The 19,236-nt window shown below is 36.2% G+C and overlaps 1 protein-coding gene and 1 long non-coding RNA gene across 15 annotated transcripts in view; one reads left to right on the forward strand and one right to left on the reverse strand.

Moving 5' to 3' along the window:
* The window catches only part of LOC126910817 (uncharacterized), a 289,873-nt gene that overhangs the window by 225,232 nt on the left and 45,405 nt on the right, over positions 1 to 19,236 (reverse strand). The window lies entirely within an intron of this gene.
* Positions 1 to 19,236, forward strand: part of LOC118278387 (tensin-1) — a 96,169-nt gene that overhangs the window by 19,003 nt on the left and 57,930 nt on the right. For 12 of the 14 annotated variants that reach the window (XM_050694432.1, XM_050694422.1, XM_050694411.1 and 9 more), the window contains exon 3: positions 52 to 89. In XM_050694432.1, the coding sequence (XP_050550389.1) occupies positions 52 to 89 (38 nt within the window). Of the gene's footprint in view, positions 1 to 51; positions 90 to 11,573; positions 11,848 to 12,651; positions 12,986 to 19,236 lie in introns of those variants that run through there. The other 2 variants (XM_050694465.1, XM_050694463.1) reach the window with 2 other exon arrangements.

The raw sequence follows: 19,236 nt of genomic DNA on the forward strand, positions 1-19,236 counted from the left end.
AATTATATAATAATAATTAATATGTTAATAATTAATGGTTGTTTGTTTCAGTGTGCAAATATGTCTGCCATGCATCGTGCGAGAGCAAGGTACGTAATACAATGTGACATGCACTTGACATGCGTCTGCGCAAGCTTAGCTGAAAACAGCGGGCGTAACGTGCATGCAATTAGAATTATTTCTAGAATAAGTGTGATCGGTGCCAAGGCTGTATGGAATATAATAATCTCTGTATGTAATTATGCAGGCCATGTATGCTGGAGACGCTAAATATTTATTAAGTAGTGTTCTTTTATATTCTAGGTCGAAGCTATATTTAATATCTGATTAAACATTATTTATTTAATTCTCACAAACAATGAAAACATAAAGAAACCGTCGTCTTTCTACTTCAACATTTTTTAAGTAATTTACTTAAAATGTTTAGTGGCGCCCTCTAGGAAGATGTTCCACTATTATGAGCAATGCGCACAGTCGCATGCGCAGAGCGATAATGTTTTACAAGGCTTTAGTTAGGCAGTGTTACCGCGAGATGGCGTGCGTGAATACTTTAATATTTTTATGAATTAAGTTAGACTATTCTTAGCGGTCTGAGATTTCTTTTTTTTGATATAGTTTTTTTTTTTAAATAAGGTATAGATGTTATTAAAAAGCTGTAATAAGTCATTTTAGAATTAACTCCACATTATTTACACCACACAATAGGGAGATAGGAAACCGGTATAACATTTTCACATTCGGTCCAATAATAAAACAGGAACTATTTCATGTGCAAGCGCACCATTATCTTGGTGATATCATTGATGTTCGTGACTTGTCGGTTGCTGGGCATACCGTGGGCTTATCCGAGCTTACGGACTAAAATTTATTCATATGCTAGATAATAGTCCCGTTTGTTTCTCCGGCTGTCCATGTTTAGCGAGCAATGAGCATTTGATGGCAATCAGCTGGTCGTCGCCGGTCACGCGTCCATTGTTCCACGTCTCACCGAAATTGGACTGTGAACAAACATTGTAGCAACACTAACACCGTTATACTTATAATAATACATTGTTTGTAATGTCAATAATACCTAATCAGACACCAGTAATAGGGATGAGGATGTCTAATGAAAATTTGAAATCTATTTAGTCCGTCAGTTAGGTAATGAAAAAATATTAGACATTTATTTTTAATTTGTCATATACCTAAGAGAACATTATTTAGTTTTAAAACGAACATCAAAGTATTTGTTTCCGTGGAAATAAAAACAGTCATTTCTACCTATAAAATGTGCTTAGAAATGAGGTTACGCGATCAGTCTTGTAATCGATATGTCTTCAAAAGTATTTGTTTCTGTAATAGTACTAAATGTTAAAATTTTACGTGTTTAATGTCTAATATTTTACAAGAACATTAAAATATGAAAACTATTGTCGAAGTCAATATTAAAGCACCAATTTCAGCTAACTTGCATAGTCTAGCGCTAAAAGCCTGAGAAATTTACCTATTAAGTACTTATTCCAATAAAATCTCTCTATTTTGTTGGAGTTTTCATTGTTGTCTCGAAACTTTGCTTATAAGTAAGTATTTAAGTACTAAGTTGTTTATAAGTTTTGAATTTTAATGGGTTTTCGGTATTCATGGATTTAGATGTTTGAGTTAGTTCGCTTTTAATTAGGTACCCGTTTGATTTAATTGAAGTGTAATCGGAATAGTCTTTTTAAATTCTTTTAAGGTATTTTTAAGTTGTAGTTTTTATTATTTAGTTAGGTATAAAAATCAATTGCTGTTCGTTAGTCTCGCTAAAACACGAAAACGACTGGACTGATTTGGCTAATTTTGGTCTTGAATTATTTGTAGAAGTCCAGGTCAGGTCAGGATAAATAAAAAAAAATAAGACAAAAACGAATAGGTGTAGCTATCCAAGGTGTTAGACCGTTCTTGACACGACATAATACGTATATCTGAATCTTTTATTGCAAGTGTTTTCTCCAAAGTGCATGTGAAATCTGTTTTGGCAGTTTGGCCAACAAACAAACGTGAAGGAGTTTGTTTTTGTTTGAAAACTCACTCGTTGTTTGTTCTTGTTAGAAACTGGTTCGGCATTGGACAAGACTGCTCTGAGACGCTCAAAGAATCACAAACAGATAGCGTGCTATTTGGCAACGCGATTTCTTACAATTGCCTTGCTTTTCCTTAAGGTTATGTTGATTTGGATCTCTAGTTTTTTTATTTTGACCTAGCTGTGCCTAATGAGATGATAATACTAGTACAAGTGAGCTTGCAATAAAATACTAAAGAATTTTTAAGCGACTTCAAAAGAAAAGAAGGTTCTCAGTTTGCCCTGTTTATGTGTATATGTATGTTTGTGCGCCATTATTTCGCTTTTGTCTGACCCTATTTTGTTGCGTTTTTCAGCATAGTAGCTTTCAGACTTAGGAGAAGGTTTTAGGGATTTTACCAAAATTAAAGCGGTAAAGAAAATAGAAGGCAGTTTCCTTTTTTTAATATTAGTCCTTTCACAATAACGAATAGGAGGACACCAATCTTGCTGAAAATTAAAATACCTATGTAATTCATATTAAAGTACGCACGTAATTTTTTACTTTCCGACGTCTGAGCGTATCTATAAACGGTGTAATTGAAATAAACGTTCCGAATTTGATACAATTTTCTGTTTAATCTCACTTGGTAGCTGTTGAAGCGTCGTTTGGGCCCGAAGCTTGTAATTACATGCCTCTCTGCCATGTCTCGTCTAAAATTAATTACAGTTAAATGTTCACATTTATTACATTCTTTAATTACATTACATTTAACGTGGTAGCTACTGCTGGCTCTTGTGTATACCTGCCAAAGAGTATATAACTTCTAATAACTGCTATTACACTAGTATACACAAAATGTTAGAAGTGTGGCGACACATGACAAGTGACTGATGCTGATGACAAAAGTCGCACATAGACGATCGATGAGCCAATCAATGGTTGACGTCATAAATCCCACATCGCACATATGAAGTTTACATACGAATAAACATGGATAGAAAATTGCAATGTACAGCCCTTGGGCAGAAAGCCTGAAGGAGCCAGAAGGATCCTTCTTTTCTTAAGGAACTTTACTCTCTGTTACCTTAAGAAGTAGGGTCCTTTCTGTTAAGTGTTCATTGTATTTGTAACTAGTGTTACGAATGTCCTTGGTCCATGATTCGTTACCATAATAAGTGACATGGAGATATTTTTCAGAACACTAACTTCGTTTTCGCTTAAAGATTAGCAGTCGTTTCATTCAGCGCAAACTTAATTACAATACAACGAAACAGGAGCTCATCTTGTATTGGTATCAAATGTGCAAAAAATAACGATACCCATTGGCTTCAAATTCTAGAGTTTCTAAACACAATGTTAAGCTTGATTTGTATTCTATTTCAGTACAAGTTAAACGGTTTAGATAGAAATCAGGCAATTTGTAATAGTTTGGCACAAAGATTCGAAACGCGAATACAAAAGCTTACAAAAAACTGTGAAGGTGAGTAGCATCGGACATTAACTTGAAGCTATTAGACTAGAAAATTAATAGATTGAAGAAAATACAAACAACGAAAGTATATTGAGTTTATAAAACACATTTATTGAGTTTTTTTTTGAAGGGGGAAAATCATCCAATGTCTTCTCCCGCCTTGGGCGAGGCGAGAGGGAGTAACTGTGAAGTAAAAGTAAAGTCTCTCTAAGTAAAAACCACCCCGTTCCTACACCTGCTTTTCGAGCCGGAGCCCCGGTAAACTCGCAAGGTAGTTCGCAGCTCTGGTTATAAAACACCTGACAAATAAATGATGACGAAATACTTTCGCATATATTTTCGTATGTATTACATACGAACATATGGATTATATGGAGCGGAGCTGCGGATACGACGATGTTTGTTGAGACAGATCCTTTCAGTTCGCATTTTTTTTTTTTTTTACATTTAATGGGTCGACGTTTGGCCGCTATCTCACCTGATGGTAAGTGATGATACGGCCTACGGTGGAGCACGTCTGCCCATAAGCAACCTATTCACTCGGGCCTTGAAGACACCCAAGTTATACCCATCAGGAAACACAGACTCCGGCAAGGAGTTCCACTCCCTAGCAGTTCGCACAAGGAAGCTTGAAGCGAAGCGCTTCGTGCGAGTGGGTGGGATATCTACCATGAAGCGGTGACGCCTCGCCGATTGTCTTGTGGTTCGATGATGAAAAGGACTAGGGGGAATCAAGTTGTGCAATTCCCCCGCACACTCTCCGAAATGTATCCGGTAAAAAACGGAAAGGCTTGCGACCTTGCGCCTGTGTTCAAGGCTTTGAAGCCGGGCCTCCACAAGCGCATCGTCATTGATGAGCCTCTTGGCACGCCTTTCAATGTGTTCGAGCGCATCCAGCTGGTATTTGGCCGAGCCGTCCCAAAGGTGAGAACAGTACTCCATACATGACCGAACCTGCGCTTGGTACAGGCTCAGCAGTTGTTTCGGTGTGAAGTACCGTCTCACCTTCGAGAGGATACCCAACTTCCTACCAGCCAGATGCGCCTTCGACTCTATATAAGAGCCGAAGTTAAGCGTTGGCGATAGAGTTACGCCCAGAAGCTCAAGACGATCCGCTACCGGAACGGACACATTTCGGAAAGTCGGAGCCAACGGAAATTGACTCCGTTTGGCAGAGAATAGACACGCCTGGGTTTTGGTAGCGTTGAACTTGAGCATAATGTAAATTAATGAAAAGAAAAAAAAAACAAATGACGTCACTGACGTCACACACAAAATGACAAGGACAAGAAAATATTTATCACTATTCTGTACACAAAGGAAAAAACAAATGAAATTTCAGTATTGTCATGTTCGAAACGATAAAGGAAGTCGGAAGTCACAAAGCTTTGTTTATTTTATTTTTATTTATTTATTGGAAAACCAACAGAATGACGTCAGAAAGCCAAGTTTTACGGAAAAAAATGCAGTATTCAAAAATTGTCGAAAAACTCACACTGCAAACAAATGCACCTTTTATATTAAAATATACAACACAGAACAATAATTTTAACTAAGAATATTATTTGGAAATTTTATTCTAAAACACATCACTTCTACCACGGGATTACTAGCGAGCAAATAATTACCAGAAAGTTTATACGATACTAGAAAAATAGTTTGAATATTAGCATAATCGGTCATACAAAATAATATTAAATAGATATTATTGTTTCATCAGAAACTAAAAATCACCGCCTGCACTATTATGATATTTTCAACTCATAATCAACACTTAGATTACTATTTAACACATATACGTTACTTATTATGAATTTATTATTATTTATTTGTGAATTGAAGGAAACACGATACTTTACGATACTACTTGTAGACACGACAGTATTACTGCACCTCACTATAACACCATAGCGCACCTATAAACAGAGAAGAACACACACAGTTACCCAACTATGAAGGTACAGGTACACCTTGACACAAGGTGAAGCTGCCCTGGGGCGTCCTTCGTGAATAGACCTGTGATTATATCTTTACGGTGTCTCCCATGACCGGACAACGCTAGCGGTATCCTATAGCTAATATCGAGCAGGGAAAATCTGAAATACCTATGTAAAGATTGACATACATGGCTATCGGCTTACTCACGTAACTATCGTGGAAAATGTTTAAGTTGACGAGGAAATCGACTAGATTCAACCCATGCTAGATGAGCAGCATTTCGCGACAATCGCCAAACAGTTAAATGAGTAAGCCGATAACATAATAATTAATTTTGTAACTTACACGAAAGTTCTAATAAAATTAAGTACACATCGTCGCTTAGGTACCCATTCTATGTGTACGCAAAGGTACATATTTATTTGAAAGTACATAGGTATTGTTATTTAGTCTTTTAAATAATGCGCCTATCACATCATAATATACTGTGAATTTTTACACAAACATTTCAGAAACTATAATTAAAAGTTGCCTTACGTGACTAGTTAGAAAAATAAATAAAAACGGTGTTGTTGTTAAAAAGAAGTAAAAGTAACAAACACGTAGCTAACTTGATCAGATAATACAATAATAGTACCGAGTATACAAGTAACTGTTGAAGTTTAGCAGCGAGGTACTGTACACGCTAAGTTATAGCGGCGCCTGTAATTTGTTTCAGTTTCAGTTTTAATTACATTTTGTTTTACTTGGAATACCCACGTACACTACATTATTAAAGTTTCTTAGGTGTTCTTTGTCTTTGAAAACAGGGTTCCTTTTATTATTTAGAAGATGTTTTGGAGATTGTAATTAGGTAAATAATGTTTACAATTAATATAAGATTTTCGATTATCCAAAAACCCATTAATGTGTTGCTCATACCAGAAATTGAACGTGTTATTTAAAAAAAAGTGTCGCAAACAAGTAAACAAAAATTGGCAAAAATATTGCAAAATAATCAATACTAATTTAAAAATTGTTTCCGTAGTAAAATTATTCCTAATTGTCACATAAAGACCATTAATAAACACATTATAGGCACACACGAGAATCATTTAAAATGTTTATACCGAGGTAACTCCGTAATGTAATTCCCATTATACATTTCAATAAATTACGCTTACAACAAAACATAAAATAAATATACATAAGCTTCTCCATACTCGTACGTATCTATTTAAAAGGATTTAGGTAACGTGCGTTGTATTTTTCTCTCATAATATGCCATTTATATCAATGTCACAAAGCTGTCATAATGCTCAAAGGAGAATTGTTTTTACGTAAAAATGTGTCTTCTGTAACAATTCATCTGTGAGACCGTGACGTCACTTCAAAAAGAATTATGACAACCGAATATGAGCAGGGTTTGGCAGAAAAGATAGTGTTTACATGTGTATACTTACCTCGATAAGTAACTACATATATCTATGATCATAGATCGATAGATACAATATTTAAAAGTTAACAAACTTTTTTGTATCATTAAGCAATACAAATGCACTACATTGCTATTATTTACAAACAGGCCTGAGCCTTTTTTACATTTACTGGGTTGACGTTTGGCCGCTATCTCGCCTGGTGGTAAGTGATGATGCGGCCTCCGATGGAGCACGTCTACCCATAAGCACTGTCTGGACTATATACCCATCAGAAGACATTATTGAGGGTTTCTGACAAATAAATTACAAATTACGAAGAAAAATTAATTTGTGGGTGAAGTCATAGGATGCTTCCCTCCCTCACAAAATATTATTTTATTTCATTAATTGTATTCCATGTACGTAGAGCGAAGTATTAACGTTTTGGCCAGGTTGCTTAAGACTTTGACTGCCAACAGAACTCCTCTGCTAGTACCAGTCACTTTTGCAAATTTTTTCATAGTCCAGTCTATGTGTTTCATTGTAAATCTTTGTTTCTAGCACTAACCTAATGTATTTGTATATCAATATCTAACTCTTAGGTATTTATACCTATCGTTGATTTAGTATCTTCTGTCTATGGCAGTAGATCTATTTTACAAAATCACTATTCGCAGTTTCTTCGTACAATATGCTAAGATTTTCAGTGTTATTGTGAAGTCGGTCGTTTTCTCGCCGTATCGCGAATCTGCAATGCTAATGAATGTCATGTACTGGTATCAATAGTTTGTTTATACATCTACTTCTACTATGTAGAGCTAAACCTTGGAATTCAATGAAGTTTCCTTAAACTTAAGATTTCAACAAACATTTAAGTAACTTAACTAGTTGAGAAGATCCTTGGAAGCTGTCGTGTCGTTCCCAAGGTCAATTTGACAATTCTGACAAGTTTAAAGTTACTTGTGTTTTTTTAATTTACATATTAAAATGTAATTACAATAGACTGTTTATGACATTGGCTTTAGAAAATGCAGTTATAGTTCTCATGTCTATTTAATGATCGAAAAGTTTCATATATTTTCACCTAGTTTTGCAACATAAAAACAAAACTATAACACGCAATTCAAAATAAAACATCAACAATAACAAACCACACATTCTCAACATACACAATACAAATAAATCCAATATTAGCGATATATATCAATACGTAAAGAAATGTTCGGATACTCACTTAAATCGGTTATGCCATTACCGAAACACAGAGATCATTTGGAAACCCGTTATTTGTGCTTTTTAAATGTAAATTGAATCGTAAAAAGGTCGTAAATATTGGTGGCATAACGTAGGAGTCCATACCGGTCATTGGAGTATAGTCTCCGTGCCCTTACTGACGACCGACCTGTGCAGACGAGGAACTTTTCTTCGTTGAGGACAAAAATTAAAAACATCTAGCGAGCACATGGTTTTATTACAATATTGTGTTTTATCAACTAGGTGCTAGTTTCTAACAGCAGCGTCGCCTTCACTTCTAGGTTCTAAAGTAACCTATGTGTGATATATGTTCCAGTGTTCCCTACTATATTATCCATAATGTTGGTCTCGAATATTGAGATCTGCTCAATAGTTTTTTATGTGAAATAGTAAAAGATCCATGATGATTCTCTAACAATTTCGCATTCATAATATAAATAGGAAGGAAGTTACCGAATGACTGATGAAAAGCCGATGTGTAGCTCATAATACAGATAGCTGATACCGTATTACTGATGACGGGGACGAAGTGTAGCCCATGATGCAGTTGAGTTGCAAGTCTGTCACACATAAGTCTCTCGTCTGCTCGCCCTTAGACATGCTCAAGTAAATCGTTCTGTGACAATAGCCACCACATAAAGTAAGATTTAGTGTTACATGCTGTAGGTAAATATCGTAAAATATAGCTTAGTCTGTCTGTTTGTAGTTTCATTCACATACAGTCAAAGTGATGAAACAGACATAAATACATACACAGGTTTTAGTAAATGTTTTTAAACATTTACGGCTTGTCGTATTTTCTGGATTTTTATCTCCAAATAGTTAAGTGAAGTCGTTTTGGATGTTTCTAAGCCTTCTAAAGTTTAGAAGATAATACTAATCATATGATTAGAGTCAAATTGTCAAATAAAATAAGATATGCAATACTACTCCTAAAGCTGATCAAGTTATTGTTCTCGATTACATCGTCGTGTTCCACCTGACTTACCACTCATTGTTCTCTACATTTTTACAATTTGTAACTCATCCGAAAAATGATTAAAATTAACCGTTTACGAGTTCTGCACAGTATAACAATTTCTTTACAAAATAATTACATCATTATCTAAGACGCTTTTAACCTAAAAAAATACTAACAAACATCAGTAATTCTAATCGAATTGTTAGTTCAAAGGATTTACTATCAAAACGTATTGGGAAATAATGAAATAACTGAAATAATTGTTCAATAAAACATGTTCGATGGCGCGGTGCGACTTTACCGCCCGTATCAGGCTCCATCAGCAATAACCGTTTTATTTTACACTCGAAGGTACCTTGTCCAAGGGTCCCATACTCAAAGGAACATTGATTCCATGAACGATACATTTTAATGTACATTCGTATGATAAAATAATAAACACAAGTCAATTTGTATGTTTCGGTCTTCAGTTTTTGGAATACCTCGCTTCTAATATAAAAGTTTTGAATAACAAATAAGGTAAAGACAGACATTTTTGGGATGGTAGTGGTACATTTTTTGCATTCTAATGTATAATGATATAAATCGATATCGCATAACATCACATTTGGTGTTTCTCCAAAATTTTTAGCAGAAATAAATAAAATTGTTATTACAAATTCGTTTAATTTAGAATACGGTAGTTTCTAATTATTCAAATTCAATACTTTTATCGATACGTTAAAAACTATACTTTTGGGTTACACACACTTATTACTGAAAAAATTGAAAACAACGAAAATTATTTATAGTGTCAAATGAATAAATGGAAAAGTGAATATTTTGGAACGTTTTATGTATTGAAAGTTGGAAAAACATAATTTTATGTTTTAAATAAATTATTATGTTTGAATAACATAATAATTTATTTTTGACTTTGACACTACCCAATTACCTACATCTATGACCATTTGCTTACTAGCATAGTATTAAAAATACACAATACGGTATACATATTCACTCACTTCAGTCCAAAAGTATGTAGAATCATATTTTCAGCATAATTTATAAAGATATAACGTGCAATACAGCAATTAAGGGATATCTTGCACCACTATTTAAACTGTTTTAACGTGTTAATGAACAGTGGTTAGCTCGGTTTTCGTCGAGATAATGAAACTTAACATTGCGCTCACGAAGGCAAGCGGAATTGTACTTTTTAAATAAGTCTTAATTAAACGTATTTTTAGCAGCACCGTGTGTAAAGTATCTGTACCTGTAATTACTGAATCCGGCTTTGATAAATTGGAGTTCGGTAAAAGACTTAAGTGTAATTGAGTGCTTACTTTCTTTGATTAGCAGACAAACTCTTACAGCTGCTTTTGAGTTCTGTTTATCCTGACCTCTATTAAAATTAATTCTTTATTATTAACAATGCAATTGCCTTGTTTCACTTATTATTTTGAAGCACAAAGCCCCCATCTCATACGTTCTTGTATGTTATTGGCATTAAATATCAATATTTATGATCACAAGGAGGTGTTCATATTTCAGTAAGACGTTGGGGTACAAGGGTGTCATTGTGTGCGGTGCCGTTAACTCGGTGTCAACGTTCTGCGCACGCGTGACGTGTGACGTCACCGCTCATTGAAACACTTGCGCAAACAAACTTGTTTTGGCATATAGCTAATATTTCAAGCTCCACAATCAGCAGCCGGCCATCGAGTGAGTTTTGTGGACCGACTTTCGATGAAAGATATGGTCACTCGCTTGATTGAGTCCTTCCGGTAATAAACACGTTCTGATTTGACACAAATACTTTCATACATTCGCAAACAGTTTTTATATTAGCGAGACATACTGGTTGAAACATAGACAATAAATCCCGGACACGTGTGACGGGAGCTTTTGCGGTGTGACAGGTTGAGAGGCGTGAGTGAAACGCGCGGGTGCGCGGGCGCAGCATGCAAATGAACAATGTTCACTGCTAGTGCTTACTCATATTACCGGGAAAACTTGAGGTCGGACGTTTAGCAAGAGTGTTATTGTTACCTACATAAGTACGTACTCGACAAGTTAATGCGAATGCAAGCATTGAAGATTTTTATCTGAATAAATGATCAATCGATGTCGCATACAGATACCGCATACAGATAGCAAAGATGTTATACTTAAGTGAGCTATTTGATGATAATTTTATACAATTAACGATATATTTAAAAAATAACAAATCGTACGCATCTGGTAATTACTAGTTCTAGCTACTAGTTTAAGTTTTTGCACTGAATTTAAGCTACCAATAATCCTTTGCGCGTCTAAGTTTCATCTAAGTGTTGTAGTGAGTTATGAGCTACGTTCGACAGCTATTGATAGCGGCAAAGAAAGCGGTGTGAATGATAAAGTGTTGGGGCGACACACAGGATATAATCTCCTGTAATAGGTAGGTGGAGGTGGCGTGGAAGCTGGTGGCTGAGGAGGCCGCGGGCGCGGGCCGAGTCAGGTGCAACGCACGCGGCGCGCGCGCAGCCCGGCGTCGCGACCAGTGCCACCGCGCGCGTTGACTGGCCCACGCGCACGCCAAATCTGCGTTTCGCGATACACATTCGCACAAATGCAAACAGCTTCCCATTTTCAAACAAAATCCTTTTATAGTTGCAAAGCTCGGCCGCTCTATAAATAACGCCAGCCGGTGGGCCGATGTGCTCTAGCTAGTTCGCGAAATCTGTGCAAATGTTTCCTATGTTATAAACTTGAGATATTGGACTATTTTAACAACTCTCAACCTAATATGGAGAGCTGAACGTTAGGCGTGCGTCTTGGGTGATTATTTATATTTCTATAAATATTCAAATAATATTATAACAGTATTCTTTGTAATATATGTGTGTAAGAAAAAGTAAACAAGTCGTCGTGAACTTTTCCATTTACGTAGTTATTTTCTTGTACATGTACTTTTAATGGAAAGCTTTCAATTTATATGTTGGTACGTGGGTACGTGGGTACTACTGCCAATATTACTTAAACTTTCTTTCATAAAAGTAACCTTGAAATAGAATTTGTATTGCTGAGAGCAACCAACTTTTTTTTTATATAATTAAATAAGTATGTAGATTATTATTTTAGATAAAACGTGAAATCTTATCTGTAACCTTCACGTTGCCATAGCGTACACCGTTATCTTTGAGATTCACAAAATCTTTCGAATACACGTATTTTCGATCCATTGAAAATAATCTGTCATTGATCATGTCAGTTTCTTCAGAACTTTTCTCATAATTTTCCAGTCGCGCCGTTATATATTATATAGATAGGTAAACATATCGACATTAATATATGCAATCTTTGAATTCAATCGTTCAAGGTGAAAACGCTTTATTTTTTCGTTATCACTCGAAAATAGTTGTGGATATTACCGCGAATGACGATTGTAAGCGATAACACTGTTGTGTTTCAGTTTTATCGATATACTGACTCCTTGAGTCACGTAGCCATTGCTCAATACTCTATGCACAGGTGTTGTGGCCGGCTGTGACTCTGTTACCTACGGATTAACGTCTCTATTAGTAAATACGCTACATTATATAACTTTCCAGATTAAATATTATACTTATTCTAATTTCCCAGAAGTGTAAATGTTCGAGTAGTTCGAGTGCTCTACTTCGTGGCAAGAGCTGGTTTTAATGGTGTCAAGTGTTTATTAAGATGAAGACGACGATTTAATCGGTCACTCAGAACAATGTGTATCGTATCGAGTTAATTGTAACTAACTGTGCAGTAAACAGAAAATAGCTTCGTAAAATTAAGGACGAGCGTTATACTGGTACATTTTGTGTGAACAGTGTGTGAAGTTGGAGGTTTTGTGTTTCTAATATTTGGAAATCAATAGACAATGTTTTACAATGGAAGGTTGGACAGCAGTAGTAGTACGTCGACGTCATCAGGGAGTTCGGATCTACGGGTAAGTTTCACGACAAATAACCATCTTACATAAATAATGTATGTATTTGTTTGGTTGTAATTTTCTTCACTAATAGGGAATTGGAGGCATGTTTTAATAGAGGTAGGAGTGAGCAGTGATTGTGCGTTGTAGCCGCGGTCCGCGGGTCAAAGATTGCATACAATGATAGGGTTGCGGGCACCGGGCAATGCCGTACGTTACCGGCTCGCCGCCATGTCGCCGCGCACTTGACGACCTCAGCATAAAAGAACAAATTGAAGCACACGTTGCATAGAACGTATTGTTTGTTAAACAGGTTTCTAAAAGGGTGGTTTGATTGAAGAAATCATTCATTATGTCTTTCTTGGTCTCTCTCTCTTTGATGAAAATATCTTGAGGCACTCGTTGACTAGCGTTCCTGGACTTGAATGCATCATTGTTGTCCGATTGCAGCATTGTTATCTCATAAAAAGCAATATTCTTATTGATATTTTTTATCCTTGTGGAGATTTGTTGTTCGTACGGACTTTGTGCCGTAAATTTTCCCTAACCTCTTCTAAACATCCAATCTTTTGTCTTTAGAGGGACTTTTTTGGTCCCTGCCTTGTATGATTTAAAGTAATTTTGGATATTTATAGGTACTCCTCTTTTGCAATTTTTATTCTACTAGCGGATGGTCCATTTAAGGATCGACATTAATTCATTTACATCATTATTATTATCTTTATCATTGAATGATAATGCCAAACCCAAATATACGTAATTATCGCGATATCAATTGCAATGCTTTCTTTTTTTATCGCTATCTTTACAATTATTATTATTACTAGAATGTTCGCTATGGAGTGTAGTGGTGGATTTCCCAATTCTTCGTATTGCGTGGTTTAATTACCCTTAATTAGTGCTTTATAGTCAAACGTTTCATGCTCACATTCACATCTATCTCTCCTGAGCCCTCCTTATCTGACTTCAATCTTAACTATTTATTAAACGGTACAATTATGCACAAAATGGAAATTATACTTGAGATAAACATTGCATAGAGCGGGTATGCGCCTGCGCAGCCGTGATGCCCGCCCCAGGCGTCGGCAACGACTCCACGGTGCAATACCAGCTAAACGCACATTATATCTCTATTTACCGTTGCACTAATAATGGGGCTCAAGTAACAATTTCAAAATAATTAATTAATGGCTTTGAAAAGATCAAGTGAGTCGATAAAGTTGTACCTGTAAGTTTACGCAGTTACCATAAATGTTGAATAATAACTGGCTTGTTATGGTGGAGTTCATTAAACGGCCTATTTGCCATAACCACACGAGATTAGCTTGATATTTCCTAATTTGTAGCTAGCTTGATAATGATATTTATGGCTGCGGTACTTTTAATGTCTACTTGGTTCCTTAATACAGTCTAATTTGACGTGAGTATAAATCTCCCGACAGCCTCGTGTCTCGACCCCACCGGATCTCAGCGAGTTACAAACGATTAATTCTTGCTTGCCAAATCGGTGCCCCATCAATTGGCAAGTAATCGGCTTGTTTTGACTAAACTGCCATATCCTTTTGCCTTTTTATTTTATGGGTCAAAGGCCTGGCTTAATGTCATTATAAATTACAAGGCAGTTCGAACAAAGCGCTTATTGTATTTTTTGTTTATTTTTATTTTGCCTTTCTTATTTGTATTAGTCTTCATGCTAAGTCAACATAAAACATTCCGCTGATCATTTGTGACTTGGGACAAGGACGGGAAACAATATTTGTATAATACGTACTTATGTTAATTGGCATCTGCGGAAACATTTCTGATTACTCATACTAAATACATAATATGTAAAACTACTCGTATGGTTTTACATGTTAATTGATTTTAACATGAAAGTACAATGTTTAACTAACTAACTTAGTCAGTCGTCTACTTAGTAAGTCAAGTAAGTGTTTCATATAACACCTTTTCCTATTTGCCTAGAATGTAGATTGACACCGCTTAGGAATGCCGTAACGGCGGTTTTACGTAACCGATCCCGGGAAAATCAGCGCGCGTTCCGACTCGTCCACGGCTTTCCTTCGACCGGACTTGTCACTGGTAATCAATATCAAAAACTTAGTAATGTAGGTACAAACAGATTTAACACAAATCTAGACTAAAATAAAAAGCGAAGTTTTAGTAGATCACATAGTCATAGGTATGTCAAAATACTGACTAATGGCTAGACTTCAAGTGTGTCAACGTCGTGAAACTGTTATTTGTCACTAATTGGTGGACTTTCGTATTTACTGAGAGACCAGAATGTTTGCTTGTCTGTGTATGCAACAACCGAAATAAGGGTGTGCTATGAACTTCAGCCTATCTCGTCAATACGATGCGATGCAATCACAGATGATCGATAGAATTCGAAGTACGTCGTACGTATGCAGCATTTCAAGTCAATGTGGATAATTCCGGTTGCATCAGTTGCAACTCGAGCAGGCTATTACATTTATCATCCCACAATTATCTGACATGTATTAAGAAAATGCTTGTCATGACTCTGCCATTAATATAATACTCTCATCTAAATTCAACACCTCTTTGTTGACAACTAAAGCCTTTGAGCACTGCCCACGCACTTTAACTTAGTTAGTAAGTTCTTTACCTTACTTTGTAAAGGAAAAGATGCGTGGCGATACATAAGAATACTTAAACAGAATATGGTAATTTCAAAGGGTCCTCAATCCATAGGTCATTTTGGAGTCCGACCTCGGCCCGGGCACTTGACAATCGTAGCGGCTCATACAATCCGATTCTCAATATCGGTTTTACAATCGGAACTACGGAACTTTATTTAATGGGGTTAACGCGGTTGGGTGCGGGATGGGAACTTCTCTTCATACTAAAATTACTCGTAACTTTTTGTAACTTGATTTCGTTGCGTGATTTGAATTTTGAGCGAACGAGGTTTGTATGGTGGAGCTATGTTTAGTGTTAGTTTGTGCGATTTATTCAATTTTTAGATTTGAATAGCGTTAACTTGTTGTAAGTTGAATCTTGATTGATCTTGTATCAATTTTTTTTGATAGGGAAAATCGTCCAATGACTTCTCCCGCCTTGGGTGAATAAAAATACCACCCTGTTCCTACTTCTGCTTTTCGAGCTGGACCCCCGGTAACAGCTCCGGATCTTGTAGAAATTAGTCTTGAATCTTATACAGATGAAGAAATGGTTTAAAATACTTACACTTTCCATTTGTCCTTGTCTATGTAGCTTCAGAAAATGAACATTCTCATTCATAATAATATTCACTTCGGACTCCAAGATGTAAATGTGCTGTAATTTAATCAGAAGTGTAAAAGAAGTAAAAAATAGTTCCAATCTAAAACTTTTACCTTATTTAACATAGTTCTTAGAGTTTAAGATCGAGTTTCTCCTTTTCCCCTTCGAGCCACTAAGTAAAAGTTTTATAAGAATTCTGGAGCACTTCAATATTCTCATATCAATTTCTCTTTGATGTTTTTTTCTCTGTACCTAAGTTACATATGAACTACGTGACTTACCTCAGAATATGGTTGGAGAAAAGGGAAATTCCGCAAGGGATTTGTGACCATATCATCCTTTGGTAGGCGTGATGAAAATCTCGTCTTCAGTGCAATAATTAGGTCATCGGCAGTTCGGCACGTCGTAATGGGGGGCGTGGGGGATCTAATACCTCTTTCGCTGGGTCGGTCGATACTTTAAATGTCACCCAGTTTCCGAGTACGTTGCCTTCCACCAGCGAAGATTATACGAAGCGAAGAGGACAAGACCGGTCTAAACGACATGAAGCAATGCTAATGTTGTTAGCTCTAGTTTAGCAACTTGCAACTAGGTATATTCATAGCCATTAATATAGCAAAGAAAGTGTGAGAAATCGCTGTTTTATGGGTAGTAAGTACTTCTAACATAGTCGTTTTAATTTCCATATTATTCTGAACGAATGGTAAATATCGATCATGGTTATGCCCTTAATCTTCGAGAAATCTCATTTTTGCATTTGATAGTTTATATATTTTTTATGATTGATGTAAGTATGTAGTAAATACTATACAGCTTAATTTAATACGTAAGTGTCAAGGTGTTGTCCGGATATAGTTAGACGGAAGAGCCATGTTAGAGGCAAGTCATTTACGAGCTCGTATAAATAACTCAGAAAAGCAGTAAATATTATTTTAATTAATCATGAATGAATTAGAAATTCACTTATAAATTTAATCCCCTTGCTTTATAATTTCCTGAAATTGATTTAAATTTATTGATAGATAAGAAGTTATTTTATGGTACAACTGTTGGCCATTTCTCTTAAACACTAATTTCTCTAGAAAGTTCTGTGTGAGCTTTTAAGCTTCGTTTGTTCTGTATGCAAAGTAACTTAGCTGAGCTCCGTTAGTTAACCACAGTGCAAGAAACGTTTACAATAAAAACGGTTCCGAAACATTCCCGGGTCGTCGCCGGAGTCTCGGTGACTCGTGTAAGATGTATGGGCAATCTTTTATCGGGTCCATGTAATCATTCATGCGCCGAAAGAGTCTGCTACACTAACAATGCAAGGTCGTTTCGGTTGTTTGTGGAATTTTGCGAGGCGCGCGGTCGTGCGGACTCGCATGACAATTTTATACGGAGATGTATTCTTAAAAAAGTATTTATTGAACAACGTATTTTAAGTCAAAATGCTCCTTTAGCAAAGATGAAAGTCTGGGGAAAGAGATACTGGACATATTTGTGAGATAAGTTGGTAAGATCGGTGAGGCAGACTGTACTGGCTTATTTATATCTGCCTGTATAGTTTATGGTCGTCTGTGGTATTCGTTGATTGTGTTAGTCTGTTTGCATGATTGCGGTCCCGTGTTTATGTACGGTCAACCACACCAAATAGCAACACTGACGGAATTTTTGCTCAGCCACGGAAAAGGTCTGGGCTTTGTGTACGAACTCATCAGCTTAAATTCTGTTTTTATAAACTACGTTTTTATGTTTGTTGGTGTTGTACCTTGATGTTTTAGTAAATATTGAGATTAGATTTAGAACTGAAATTTTTTAACGGTGTTATTAAGTATCTACCAAATTACCCCTTCCCAATCCTCGATACCCCAACATCAATTAAATTCCAAATTCCCAAAAGGCTGGCATCGCACTTGTAACACCTCTAGTGTTCCGAGTGTCCATGGGTAACGGCGATTGCTTACTATCAGGTAATCCATCAGCTCGTTTACCGGATATAACATAAAAAAGTACAAAATTAAGAACAGCGTGTCTTATAAAAAAGTTAAATTTGATTTTGTCAGATTTCAACTTGGTATTTCCTTAGACCTTGTTACGAATGGTGAACTATTTTTTTCGTCTTCCAAAAATTGCTGTGTCATTATAATTCTACCATTTTCCTGTTACAAAATACCAATTTCTCCGATTACTTTTTCGAAACGGAATCAATACTTTTAAATGGGCACTTAAGTATTTGCTATAAAGTTTTAAATCATACGCTTTTACTAACATTCTTTTTTGTAAATGGTTTTTTAGACCCACTCATTTGGTGGATTGTTATAATTTTCAATAATAGCTTATCTGCGTACTAGCTCCTTCTAGCGACTTCGTACGCATAAATAGGTGATTCCTGTTTTTCCTTTCCTGTGAGAATCATTCTCTCTTAGTCCTCTCAATTTCACTTCCAGGTTCAGTAGTATTACCTAGTAGGATTATCGGTGCTCTGCCTCGAAAAGCAGGAGTAAGGAACGGGGTGGTTTTAGTCAGTCAGTCTGACAGTCCTTCTCGCCTAGTTCAAGACGGGACAATGCATTGGATGATTTTCCCCCTTTAAAAAGGTCCAGTACTTTTGGCTGTGCGTTGTATGTCAGTCAATCACTCACGTCAGTAACTCAGTAACGGAAGAGTTTTATATTATACGGATTTATTTTTTCTTGCTCCGTGTGGATGTTTGTAAATAGGTATAAAGTAGTCTTATAATGTAAGGGTCATTCTCTACATTAGGTATTTTACTAACACATATAAGGTCCAAAATTGATCGCAGGAAATTACGTTAGTTTTGGGCTACGTGGGTTATTCAGAAAGCCGGATACTTCGGTCCGGTTCGTGTACGGCTATACAACCGTTCCGTTTATCGTATGTAGTAACAATAACTTTAATTAGACTAAGTTAATTTAGAATGAGCAAAGAGAAACTCTGCTCATTAGCCCCAGAAATAAACGTTTTGACTTCTCATTTAAATTAATGGCAAATGGTCCGTCGAAGCGGAAAGTTTATGG

This window comes from Spodoptera frugiperda, chromosome 1 (genome assembly GCF_023101765.2).
Source record: "Spodoptera frugiperda isolate SF20-4 chromosome 1, AGI-APGP_CSIRO_Sfru_2.0, whole genome shotgun sequence".
Lineage (NCBI taxonomy): Eukaryota > Metazoa > Arthropoda > Insecta > Lepidoptera > Noctuidae > Spodoptera > Spodoptera frugiperda.